The 13736-nt window shown below is 45.1% G+C and overlaps 1 protein-coding gene across 1 annotated transcript in view; it reads left to right on the top strand.

Annotated features, from left to right (window-relative positions):
• The window catches only part of LOXHD1 (lipoxygenase homology PLAT domains 1), a 163503-nt gene that overhangs the window by 26011 nt on the left and 123756 nt on the right, over positions 1-13736 (top strand). The window contains exon 5 of the mRNA XM_041756584.1: positions 9863-9961. Within this exon, the coding sequence (XP_041612518.1) occupies positions 9863-9961 (99 nt within the window). The remainder of the gene's footprint in view (positions 1-9862; positions 9962-13736) is intronic.

The raw sequence follows: 13736 nt of genomic DNA, 5'->3' as shown, positions 1-13736 counted from the left end.
GAGGGTCAAGCCAGTAAGTAATTAAGTACAAAAGATAGAATGTTTTAAATAGGGAATGACCAGACTAATGGAAACATAGAGGAAGGAGGAATCAGGAGGGCTTCATAGAGGAGGTGATGCCCAATAGAGACTTCATAGTTGAGGAGTTTGCTAGGCTTCCAAACAGAATGAAATTTTCAAATGGGTGTTTATAATAACCTTCCCACCCCCCATTTGTGGAAGTACTTTCTTAGAGCTGTACTTTGTATGCATGAAAATTGGAATGTGTAATACAGACATTGCCTTGGCAATGCTCCAGCTGTGGGGGTCCATTCCAGCCACTAGTGGTTTCCTGCTGGACCCTTCCCCTGAGCTCCAAGTGTTGGCCAGGGTGGCGCAAGGGTCTCAGAGAGGGGTTCCTACCTCCTTGGGGCTGGATGTCTACCGGTGGGTCCCTGCCTCTGTCTTTTCTCTTCCTTTGTCCAGTCCCCAACCCTCCCTCTAGCTGCCTAGCTGCCCTAACCAGCAAGCTCAAGGTTTCTGGTACCAAAGCCAGCTCGAGGGTATAAGGGTGTCTGTCACGTGCATGGATTTTCCTTAGGTTTGTCTTACAGATTGATGGTTCTCGACGACTCCTTCTGGACTACAGGGGACATGACTTATTCAAGTGTTGGCTTTAGGTGATTTCAATCTTTGGTTTTCAATTACAGGGGAAAAGATATGGCTGTTGTAAAAATTGTCTAAAGTACAAAAAAGCAAGAAGAAGAATAAAATCTTCCATAATCCCATTACCTCAAAATGATAACAGCTAGTTTTTATTGGGCACTTACTCGATGTCAGGCATCGTTCTAATCAGTATCTATCTCTCTCTCTCTCTCTCTCTCTATCTATCTATCTATATCTCTCTAACCTTCACAGTACCACCACAATGGATACATTATTATTACTATTATTATTATTATTATACCCATTTTACAGGTGAAGCTAACAGAGGCACGGAGAAGGTAAGTAATTTGCATAGAAGTGATGGACCCAAGAGTAAACCCAGAGCCTTGAACTTAATCACTGTGTAGGAGCACCTTGGAGACACTGCTGTTGACATTTTGGTGAATTTCCTTCCTTTTCTTTTTTATACGTGAATGTATTAAACACTACGTACTGAAAGTGGTATTGTATTACAGTCAACTTTTAACCAGGCTTTTTTCACTTATTATTATATTATAATATCAAACAATCTTCTAAACCATTATTTTAAGTGGCCGCATGGGTAAATATCATAATTCAGCTGTATGATTGCCCATTTTGGCTATTTTTAGATTGTTCTTAATTTTTTGTTATTAATGACACCGTGATAGACACTTTTATAGGTCATCTATGAACACAGTGATTTCCTAGTATTAATGAACTGTTAGGCACAGGGACTGAATTGTTAGTTCAGAGGGTTTGTAGAATGTTCAGCCTTCTGATAGGTGTTGCTCACCTACCCTGCAGAAAGGCTGTGTGGTGTTCTGGTTCCTGCAGCAGGGGATGAGAAGTGCTGGCTTCCCAGCAGTGGAGTGAAGTCTGAGTTGGAAAGGGAAGAAATGGGGTCAAGATTGCTGGGGTGTGCAGGTGGAAGGGAAGGGTTTGCTGTAGAGCAGCAGGAATGGGAGCCAAGGAAAATGAGGGTCTGAGGGACAGGTAGAAATGGCTCTGTAGAGCTTGGCCATGAACTGGATGAGGGCATGAGCACGATGACCTGAAAGGTGTGAAGGCCTCCGTGCTCCAGATTCTTTCAGCACCTGATAACATCAGGCTTACATGGGAAAGTGTACTAGCTGTCTATGATTTGGTGGTGAAACAAGGGCCAGAGTGGTTTTCCTTGATTACCACCCAGGAGTGACTGTTAATGCCTGAGCGATGCTTTAATGTGTCTGTGTAACCAGGCTCAGCTGAGTTCACCCCATGGCCTTTGCTTGAGCACATGTTAGATGCCACCTAAGTAGTACATGGCCCGAGAGTTCTGGAGTGGAGTACCTGGGCTTGCCAGATGGGCTTTAACTAGACCTGGCAGGGTGGGAGAGACGATGGAGAGAGAACTGATGGAGAATCTCCCTGCCCTGACCAGTCCAAATCTAGGCTTCACCCTCTCTAACTGTGGGAACTTGATTAGGTTTCCTAACCTCTTGCCTCCACTGCTTGCTCAGCAAGTGGTGACCGGGGTAGTAACAGAGTCTGCCCGGGTGAGGATTACAGGAGAAAGATGCGACCCGTGCAAAGTCAGCCCTTGGCAAGCGTCAGAGGCTCTTACTACTCTGATAAGTGCGAGCATCTGTAGGGGCAGCAAGGTTGAGGGCATTCTCGAGAAAGCAGGGAAGCTCCAGTCCTAGGTGAAGGGTCGGGTGAATGTGGTGAGAGGTTTGGACCCCTGACCAGAGGGAAGGAAGAGGAAACCCTGGGGGGGCAGCAAGGAGGGGAGGCCATCTTGACTGTCTGGACCTGGGAGGATGTTCATTGCTCCCTGGCTGGGACTGGCTCCCTGTGAGAGTCTGCAGATGCTCCTCAGTGCACCTGTGCAGGCAGGAGGAGTCAGGGGCCCTCTGTGGCTGGGGGGGGGGGAACATTCTGCTCCTCCACCCCCCAGGGCAGCTTGAGCAGGTGTCTTCCGCTCCGTTCGTGTCCTCGCTGCTGTGCAGGTGAGGTCTCCTTTGGGCAGCGTCTGGCTCTGGCTGAGCTGGAGTGATGGGTGCCAGGGAGCCGCAGTGGACTCAGGTGCACGTGGGCCGGCCCCCTGCTACCCCATCGCCTTCCCGGGGTGCATGAAGCCCTGTTCTAAGCACGCGGGACCTGAGAGCGTGCCAGGCCAGGGAAAGAAACACCGTGCGTCAGTTCAGCAGCTCTTCATTCATGATTCCCTGCTTCCTGAAAAAGCCTAGGCCACGTGAGCTACTGGGAGGCTCAGATCACGTTGGGTGTGGGATGGTCCTTCCTTGGCAAGCAGGGCCGAGGCTTCGTTTCCGGGCATTTGCTTGACTTGTGTCATCGGGAACGTGACGGGCAGCCCTGCCTGGCTCAGCACCGAGATCTGGGGGATCAGCCCACTCGTGGCTGTGCTTCCCCCTCCATCCTCCCCCCGCCGCCCAGGGTGGCTCACTCTCAGATGTGTCCTGTCGCTGCCGTGTGCTGACTGTTCCAGACAGAGCGCAGGCGAGGCTGTGGGGGTGGCTGGCGCACCCCGTGCAGGCAGCAGCTTGGGCCTGCCAGTGCCTGCCTTTTCTGGAAGCCCACACAGGCAGCTTCCGGTTGGCCCACAAGGGGACACGGTTCCTGTGCCTCTGCCTTGCAGGCTGCAGAGGGAAGAGGGGGCCTAGGCGGGGCTGCTGGATCCCCTGGGCAGGGCAAGCAGGGGCACAGATAACCCTCTGCTTGGGGCCTTCAGGTAGCCACCTGTCTTTAGGCTAAAACCAATGCCACCCATGCAGTACCCCAACTCAGTTCTGTATGGCTCTGGAAGGTACCTTGTGATCAGCTTAATCTCAGGTCTGATTCCCTTATTGTATACTATTCAGATCAATACTCAAACCACTTTGGCTTCTTTGAGCTCTCACTGACCTTCAGGGAAAGGCAGCCACTCTCTGAAAGGCAGTGTTACTGGGTTCAGATATGCAGGTTGTGCACTGCACAACGGAGACTGTAAGGAGACACTTCACATCATAGAGGTTGTAGGTTTGTGTATTTATTCTGACAGTCATCCAACAGATGGCAGTAAAGTGTCTTGAGGAAGAGAGCCCTTTTCTCGTTTGTAGAAAGGTACCCTATGAGTTACTGGTTACCCACTAAAAGGCCAGAGAGAAAGCAGTTCTAGGGGGAATGTTACAGCATTGATGAAACCACAGGCCAATCTTAGAACTACCTTGGGCAACCATTCCTGTGACCCATCGCCGAGGCCCTCTTGGTTTCATGCTCGCTCAGGAAGGACGGTGAGCTTGCTAGCCCCTCCTCCACCCGGCCCTTCCCCTCTCTCCATCTCTGCTCCTGCTCACTCTCAGCCAGGCAAGGAGCTGAAGGCACGATGCCTGAGGTTGTAGAACTGGTGCAGCCATCTGTCCCCACCTTCAGGGAACCCTGGCCCAGGCCTTCCTTCTCCACTCAGAGGAACATTGAGCTTGGCCCAGCCACCCTGCATTGTAGGGGCAGAGAAAGCTGGCCCTGTCTACCCGTGCTGGCACAGGATATGCTCCTTCTCACCCCTTCTAGCTCGAAAGATAAAGGGCACTGGTTTCCCAATCCTCAGAGTCCTTGAGCTGCTTACCTAGTGATTGGAGTGTGCTGTGATCGCCCTGCGACCAGCAGCTGGCCACCCCTGCAACAATTAGCTCCACTCCTATTCCAGGCCACAGAGCAGACAGTTGCCTGTAGTCCCTTGATTGAAAGCACAAGACAGCATGAGGCAGCAGGTGGCCAACCACATACAGGCTTTGGCCCCTGAGGAGTAGTTTTGTGAGGACCTGGAGCTAACAAAGTATAAGAATCTTATACTTTTTAAAGATGGGAAAGAAAAAAAAAATAAATAAAAAAAATAAAGATGGGAAAGAAATCAAACAAGGATAATATTTGACTACACAGGAAGGTTTTATGAAGTTCAAAGGTCTGTGGCCATAAATGAAGTCGACAAGGGCATTCCCATTGGCTTACGTAGTTTTCCATAGCGGGCTGTGAGCCTCTGCGTCCCCTTATCTGCAGCTCATTGTCCAAGGTTCCAGTTTCAGAAGGTCAGGCCACCTCCAGAGCAGGGGATCCTCTTTCTGACCAATAGTCAAGAGGTGAAGAGTAGCTTAAGGCTGCGTCCCAGAGCCTGCGTCATTCTCTTCACGTGGTCATGGCGCAGGCATTTGTCATCTCCCATCATCTCCAGAGGGGTGAGTTCAGCTGGGGAAGGAATTTTGAGAGAGGGAGACCACGTTCACACCACTTTCATTACAGCATATTCTTACAGTTAATCGTGGTTAGTTATTATTGGTAATCTCTTACTCTGCCCAGTGTACAAGTTAAACTGTATCACAGTGTGTCTGTATAAGAAAAAAACAAGTTTCTACAGGATTCAGTACTCTCCAGGGTCCCAGGCACCCACTGCAGGTCTACTCTGTGGGTAGGAGGAAGGGAATGACCCTATTGCGTGGCTGCTTTCATGAGCCCAGAGCAGAATCCTAGCAATAGAGACCTGGTGGCCCGTGAGGCCTAAAATACTATCTGGCACTGTGCAGAAAAAATATGCCTCCCCCGGCATAGAGAATGAGAGGCTACGACACATTCTAGAAAGAGCTCTGGCTTCAGAGACAAGAGACCTGGCTTTGAGCCCCTTCTTGCATCATTTAGCAGCTGTGTGTCCCGGGCGAGCTGCCTTGCCCCTGCACCTCACCTCTGTTTCCCCATCTGTAAATGAGAATGTCAACAGTATCTGTCCAGCCTGTATCAAGTGGCCATGGTATGGTTCAGATGACATTAAGGACATGCAGGGGCTTTGTGAGCTGCTAGGACTGGGTGACCATTTAGTATCACTTGCCCTAGAAGGTGGGCCAGCCCTGGCCATCCTCTTCCAACTCTTTGCTCTCCTCTGCTTTCTCCCGCCCTGTTCCCGGCTGGCCTCTGGGGCAGGGATTTTTCCTGACCTTGGAGCTTTCCCTCTGGCCAGTTCCATTTACCAGGAGGGCAGCCACATTTCACATGTGGGGAGTTTGCTCTCACAGGAATCACTGGATCTGAGGGGTGAATTCAACATGTAAAAACGCATTTGTGACCAGAATTGCAAGAGTGTGCTCATTGAAATTCTGGTCATGGGGACCTGGGGGGCTCTCATGGCCACTTGGGAGGAAGGCTTGATGCACTGTGCTGACAGTCTGCCAGCCATGAGAGAATGGAGCCCTGCTTTTATCCCGTCTTGCTCTTTCAACAATATATGCACTTAATCACAATTTAGGGTTGGCGCTGGGCCCTAGGCCTTGCTTGGAAAAACCACAGATCAGATAGGATGGGGTTCTACTTGAAGAGGAAATGTGGAAGAAAAGCAGGGAGAACAGTAATGTAATAAGCTTCGTTGTCCATCTTTGGGGCCTTTTAAAGAGCAGTTTTGTGGGGCGCCTGGGTGGCTCAGTGGTTGAGGGTCTGCCTTTGGCCCAGGTCATGATCCCAGGGTCCTGGGATCGAGTACTGCACCAGGCTCCCAACAGGGAGCCTTCCTTTCCCTCTGCCTGTGTCTCTGCCTCTCTCTCTCTCTCTCTCTCTGTGTCTTATGAGTAAATAAATAAAATCTTAAAAAAAAAAAAAAAGAGCAGTTTTGTGAGGTGTGCCTGCCCACCCTACTGCTGCTCTCGGCCCCTGCTCAGTGTGATGGGAGATCATCTGGCACACGGGGGGGGGGGGGGGGGGGAGTCCTGCTCCTCACACCCAACCACATGGGGGCCCAGGTCTCCACCTTGCCATAGAGTTCTGCAGAGGTTAGAGAACAGTCCGGCCTTATTCCAGAACTGACTTTCTCCTGCTTTCTGTTCACTTAACTTTCTGACCTCTGGGCTTGAGCCCCTGGTCCACCTCAGCTGGAAAGTTCAGGAAGCTCCATCCACCTTTGTCTCCTACATTGCTTCATTTCAGCCCTGATGCTTGTCGCTCTGGACTTTCCTGGGATGGAGATGCTGTGTGTCCCTAAAGTCCTGTGTGAGCTCCGGCTCCCCAAGCCTGCCTGCACTGGCCTCTGGCACCTCCCCTGTCCTCTGAGAGGCCCCCTCCATCTCTTGGCTTCCCTCTCTAGTCTGTAGGCTGCGTTTCCTGGTCAGGTGTCATGGAATTGCAGACTGAAAAGGACCCTGAGTGTTCTCACTTTCTCTCACCTCTAACATTTTCTCTACAGATTTCTCCCTGACACATGGCTTTCCACCAATGTACTTGTCACAAGTGACTGCTTAGATGTCTCAAAGGAAGGGAAACTCACTTCCCCAAGGGCATCCCAGGCCTTTGTTGGATAGCCCTAGCTACTAGAAAATGTTTCTTTTGGTGAGCTAAAATATCCTTCTTTATGATTCAAATGCTAAGTCCAATTCTGCCTTCTGGAATGATGCAGAATGTCTGCGGCTCCTTCCTCAGGTGCTCCCCAGCCCTCCTCATGCACTGTTCCCAGTTCTGTCTGGAGTCCTGTTGCCCTCTGACGGACTGATGCTCGGCAGTGGCCTTTAGGGCCTCCCCCAGCTCCCACCCCACCCTGGAATCACCAGCCAAGGGGGCCCTGGGCATTTTGTCACTGAGCTGAGAAAGGATGTGAACCAAAATGAATGGTTCTCAGAGGAAGAAAGAACAGCCCGCAGCCAGAGGCCTCGGTGACTTGGAAGGTGATCAGGAATAGGGGCAGCTGGACTGGCCAGGGCCCTCCTGATCCCTCACAGCCCCGTGTCTCAGGATCTTCAGAGGGGGTGGGGCCTGGAAACCCACCTGGTGGGCAAGCTCCCCAGGATGCCTGAATATGGCCCAAATTTCAAACCACAGATTTAGGGATTTGCCTGGGTCTGGCCTCTTCTGAAGATCCTGGTTCTGTCTCCCATCTCAGAGGGGTCTTCATGGGGAAGAAAGTGGGGTGGGAGTCCAGGAGATATTTGGTTGGATACAAGAACTGGAGGGTCCTCCCTCTCTTGTGATGGATCTCACCCCATGAGGTTCAAGGAGACAATTGCTCCCTCCTGGCTCAGGTTCTCAGCAGGTTAAAGATCAGCCTTCAAAGGGCTTTGTATATGTGAGGATGTCCTCTGTGGATGCCCTGCAACATTCCACATCATGTCATCTCTAGGTGGCAGATGCCCGGTGAAGTTAAGTTTTCTTTTCATCTCCCCCACCTCACTCCTTTACCCTGAGCAGCTTCCCTGGGACTTTGAGCTTTAGGAAACTCGAGTCAGGTTGCTTTCTGACATACTTAGTAAGACTCTAGTTACGTGCCCAGCACTGTGCTAGGAGCTGTTTGAGGGGCTATACCTGAGAAGGAGATCCTGCCCCAGACTTCCTTTAAGTTCTTGAAGAACTAGGAAGCCTCACCTGTAGGAAACAGCAAACTGTGCGAGGCAGTAGATGGTGAACTTGGAAATCATTAACACAGACAACATGGCAGAGCCAAGGAATGCAGAGTAGAAAGCCCCTGGGGAGGAGGTAGGCAGAGGGCCTGGAACTCTAGGTCTTAATGAAAACAGTTCTAATTTATTTTTGTTGAGGTATGATTGACATACAACATCATATTAGTTTCAGGTATACAAAATAATGATTTGATACGTGTATATAAGGAGAAACGAACATCACAAAAAGTCTAGTTAACATCCGTCACCACATGCAATTACACATTCTTTTCTTGCAATGAGAACTTTTAAGATCAACAACTTTCAGATATGCAATACGGTTTTATTAATGATAGTTGCCATGCCGTACATTATAGGTCATGACTTACTTATCTTACTTATCTTATAACTGGGAGTTTGTGCCATCTGACCCTCTTCACCCATTTTGTACACGCCTATAACCCACTCCTGGCAACCACCAATTTGTTCTCTGTATTTATGGGTTTGGGGTTTTTTTTTGTTTTTGTTTTGTTTGTTGTTGCTGTTTGGTTTTTGGATTCCACCTATCAGTGGAATCATGCTGCATTTGTGTTTCTGTGACTGACCTATTTTACGTAGCATGATGCCCTCAGGGTCCATCCATATTGTTGCAAGTGTCAAGATTCCCTTCTTTTTCGTGGCCAAATGATATTCTAGTGTCTGTGTGTGTGTGAATAAGCACAACTTCTTTATCTGTCCTCCCAATGATGGACACTTAGGTTTTTTCCATGACTTGGCTGTTGTAAGTAATGCTGCAGTAAACATGGGGGTACAGATACCTTTCTGAGTTAGTGAAACACCTCTAATTTTTATGAACTTCCTGTATTGGGCATAAGAAATCTAAACAAAATTCTCCCACATAAAAAATAAGAAGTCATTGAAGGAAGGGAAAATCGCCTGAGCCCTTGGGATTGTTAGCACCCAAAGAAAGTCTAGAGGAGTCTTCCTTCATGCACCACACGGCAACCCCTGTCCCACTCTAAGGCAGTCTCCAGCTGAGGAGACCCAGGCAGAGCTCAGCCTGTTGTCAAGTTTGCATTGAATCCCATCCCCCCACAAGGCCAAGGCCAGGGCTGAGGCATTTGGGGGGGTTACAGTGCATGGGTTTCTGTTCAGCGGATGGGAGGAAGATACAGGAAGCAACACAGATATTTATGTGAGGTAACCACTAAGCATGTATTTGCTGGCTACTGTTAGTGCCTCTAATCTTTGCATTGGTTATGGTCCTGACAATTTACATATAAATTTGATTTTCATTTGGAGAATGTATTTTCCCCGATGAATTTTTACACTGTGATGAAGTGTGGAAAACAGATTGGAGAGGGCAGAGTAGATGTGCAGTGGGCCCAGTAAGAAACATTTCAATATCCAGGGGAGATCATCTGGTGGTCTGGTTCAATGTGGCATCTGGATTGGGATGATTCATGCATCCCAAGGCAGCATGTTAGTAGATGAAAACAAAAGTTCCCTTTACCTGATTTATGTTACGCACACCATTTAGCAATGGCCATATGACTTTAGTTTTCAGCTTTATTGAGATATAACTGACAAATAACTTTGCATAAGTTAAGGTGTGCAGTGCATTGACTTGATACACATATATACTAGCAATGACCGTTTGGTATCAATGTCAGGCAACTTGTTTCTTGCAGTGTTCTTGACAGCAATGGTGACACTGTTGGAGGGAAGTGTACATGGTGTGGTAGCTACCTTGGGACCTTTGTTCTTCTCTTTTCAGGAACCTAATAAGCTGAGGCTTTCTCTGTCCTCATTCCCAGGTAACAAGTACGAAGTCAGGGTGTACACTGGTGATGTCATTGGTGCAGGGACTGATGCCGATGTCTTCATCAATATCTTTGGAGAGTATGGAGATACAGGTAATGGGTTTGAAATCGTTTCTTCCCAAGCTATGCCCAGTTCTACTTCATAGGTGGACTGTTCCTCCTACTCCTGGTGGAGGAAGGCAGCTCCAGTCTCCTCTGCTGAGCAATAATTCTTGTGGTGTGGTTTTTCATGGCCCTCCCTGGACAGCAAGGTGCCCATCTTGTAAAATGTATGTGTGTAATGTGTTTTCAGAAAAAGATATTCTTGGGTTTGGGGTCTATTTAAAATTGTTCTTCATCCTAGACTATGAATAGACCCAAGCTTTACATCGCCAAGGACCTCATTCTCACTTTCTTTATCTCCTTAAGCTCCATGGCCATCTTGAGTTATATTTTGAATGTGGCTGGGGATGGCCTAATTCAGAGCAGTGGTTTGGTGCAGAGTAGAACGGGGGCAGAGGATAGATAATTAGACTTGTCTTCATAGGTGAAGCAAGAACTGAGGACACAAACATGGCTCCTGGTGTTGGGAGGACATTCAGGCCAGTAGAACTGAGACACATGCTTCTCTCCTGCTTCTTCCAAGTTAATGTAATAACATAGGAGTCAGAAAAGATACTGAGATGAGAATTTTGGCTGCAGTATATTAAAGAATTCAAAATGCATTGCTGATGTTAAGGAAAATGAGAAATCTCCAGGTGCCAGAAATGAAGAGGGAACTCAAAACCAAGGTATTAGCTATAAATCGGTGCTGGAGCTCTTGGAAGGAGGGAGCTTTCATGTTCAACAATCTACAGGATAGATTTTCATACTCATTTGGGGTCAGAAAATAAGATTCTGTCCTGTATGAACCAAGATAGGCAAAACTAGAACTACACATAAAGCCAGGAGCCCTGAAGGTTCACAGGAACATCTTCAGTGAAAAAATGGGCTAGGAAAAAATTTGTTCATCAGTACAATAATCTTATCTCTGCAAGGGCTCTAGATTAAAAAGACAGTTGTGGAGAAATTGTTGCCTTCTGCTCACACTCATGTGGGCTTGGTGTCTGATTTACACTACAAGTGTGATTTGGGACCCCCTTCTCCCAAGCACAGAAAATTGGTTCCATGCCAGTAATACCTTTGGTGCTTGCAGAAGCATTTGCAAGACTGCATGAGAATCCCAAAGATAAGATACTGGAGATGAGTTCACTTTAAAAACTACAAAACACTCAAGTGGAGTACTCAACATGTAATCCAGTATGACTAAACATTAGTGACAATAAGATTAAATGCTCAAGAATTTCAGATAATAATCTGAGAAAAGCCATAGTTTAAGTATATTTAAATGGACTACAGACATGAACAAAACAATTGAAGAAAACAACAAGGCACCGTGAAAAGCACAGAAAACAGAAATATGGTAGTTATTAAATATAAACCCTTGCTGATGTTAAACAACATAAGTAGAAACCACTGAATAGAGACTTAAGAATTGCAACACAAATATGGCAAAATACTCAGAGCAGAGACATGAAGAGTTAGAAAATACAAATGAGAGGTCATGAGTTGTGGAGAACAGAGTAAGTTCTGATAGATGTTGAGCAGGAGTTCCAAATAGAGACTAGAATAGGCAAGAGGAAAATTTTGAAGAGATAACTGCTGAAACTTTTTCAAAATTGAGCAAGGATATGAATTTTCAGGTTAAAGTAACAAACGGAATCACTGAGCAGAATAAAGAAAAACAAATCCACATTTAAATACATTGTGGTGAAACCAGAGGCACAGAGAAAGATCTTAAAAGTCACCAAATTTGGCAGATTGTTTGTATTCTACAAAAACAATTAGATAGCAAATTCCTATCAGCTACCTATAAAAGGTCATATGTTCATGGAATAATAGCTTTAATGTTCTGAGCAAGAATATATATATATTATATATGTATATATATATAATATATATATATCAGCTTAGAATTCTATGTCCCGATAGGATACCATTCCAGAGTGAGGGCAAAATTAATGAATTGCCATGCAAGCAAAGAGAAATAGGGTTTATCATTCATTGACCTATACTTTAATTTAGGTCAACAGCTGCTGAAGAACATACTTTAAGAAAAAGGAAATCATATCCACAAGAAAGGTGAAGCAAGAAAGAAATTAAGCAAAAATACTGTAAAAATTATTTAACAAAGCTAAGCAAGCATTGACTGTGGTAAACAATACTAGTAATGACTATTATCAGGGCACGAGAAAAAGTGGACCCCAAAATGCTAAAACACAATAATCTTTGAGAACGAAGGAAATAATGAAAGTTAAAACATAATTAGGTTCTTGGTCACAGCTCATCCCACAGTGATAAGAGAGTAGAAGTATCAATGAACTTTAAACTTCAATAAGTCAAGGATGTATAATAAAACTGTAAAAGTAACCTCCCCCCACAAAAAGTAAGAAATGTATAACTTCTAAACAAGTAGAGGGAATAAAGCTTCAATTAATCCAATAGAAGGTAGGAAATGAGGAAAGAGAAGCAAAGAAAAAGCATGGCTAATAATAAAAATAAAATAAATGTATAAATAATCATAATAAATAGAAATAAATTAAACTCATCAGTTAAAGGATAGTTATTCTCATATTAAATGAAAATAAATAAAATTCAGCTTAAACATATGATGCAGAAGGGCTAAGAATAAATAAAAAGGAATGAAGTGTATCAGGAGTGTGTTGATGACACAGAAGGTGGTATAAGTATATTATCTGTCAAATTAAAACCTTAAGGCAAAAAACACTTTGTTAGAAATAAAAGTATATCAGACAATGGCAAAAGGAACAATTAACCTAGGAGATGTAATAACCCTGAACTTGCATACATTTTACAACATATTCCCAAAATATGTGAAACAAAAATTAACAAAATTCCTGAAGAAACTTGACAAATATATAGTTACAGTGGAAGATTTCAATACAGCACTCTCAATAATTAATAAGTAAAATGGATGAAAATTTAGTATGGGTGCAGAAGATTTTAACTACATTGTTAATAAGCTTGATCTACTGGAATTACGCAGATTCCTGTGTCCAATTGGTAGAGAATACACATTCTTTTCAAGCACATAATGACCACATACTAAACCACAAAGCAAGTCTTAAACTGAAATTAGTCAGTAAGATAGACACACATTCTTTGATCTTAGTCAATATAATTAGAAGAAACTCCAACCTCTCACCCCACTTAGAAACAAACTTTAATTTTCAGAAAAAAATTGTAATCATCTATAAAATCCAGCAGGATTTACAAATCATTAGAATCAATGGGAGAGAAAATTTATTGAAGGTGCTGGATACAAGATTAATATACAAATCTTAATAAAAACAACAAACAAACATTTAATTTAAAGACACACAATTCACAGTAGCAGTTATAAGATGCCTAAGTAAAACTCTGACACAGAGCTTTCTGGAAAGAATATAAATATTTATTTGAGGATATATAAGAATATTTGAATGGGAGAAATATGTTATGAAAAGTCTCAGATACATTAAGAAGCCATTTTTCCCCAGATTATCTTATAAATGCAATGCAATTTCAGTCACATTTCCAAAAGGCGGTATCCCACTGCTTAAGCTGCTAATAAAATTCCCATCCATAAAGGCTAACTATTGCGAACACTGTTTTGAATAATGAAAATGATATTAATAAGTGAGGATATTTACCCTGCCAGATATTAAGACACCACAGATCTCTAAACTAAAACAGTGTGGTGTACTGATAGAAGGAGAAACAAATAACTCAGTAAAACAGAATAGAGCCTAGAAACACCACAGAGGCAGCGTTCTAAATCAGAAAGAAA

The sequence above is a fragment of the Vulpes lagopus genome, chromosome 1, assembly GCF_018345385.1.
Source record: "Vulpes lagopus strain Blue_001 chromosome 1, ASM1834538v1, whole genome shotgun sequence".
Lineage (NCBI taxonomy): Eukaryota > Metazoa > Chordata > Mammalia > Carnivora > Canidae > Vulpes > Vulpes lagopus.
This window is presented reverse-complemented; position numbering and strand designations above follow the sequence as displayed.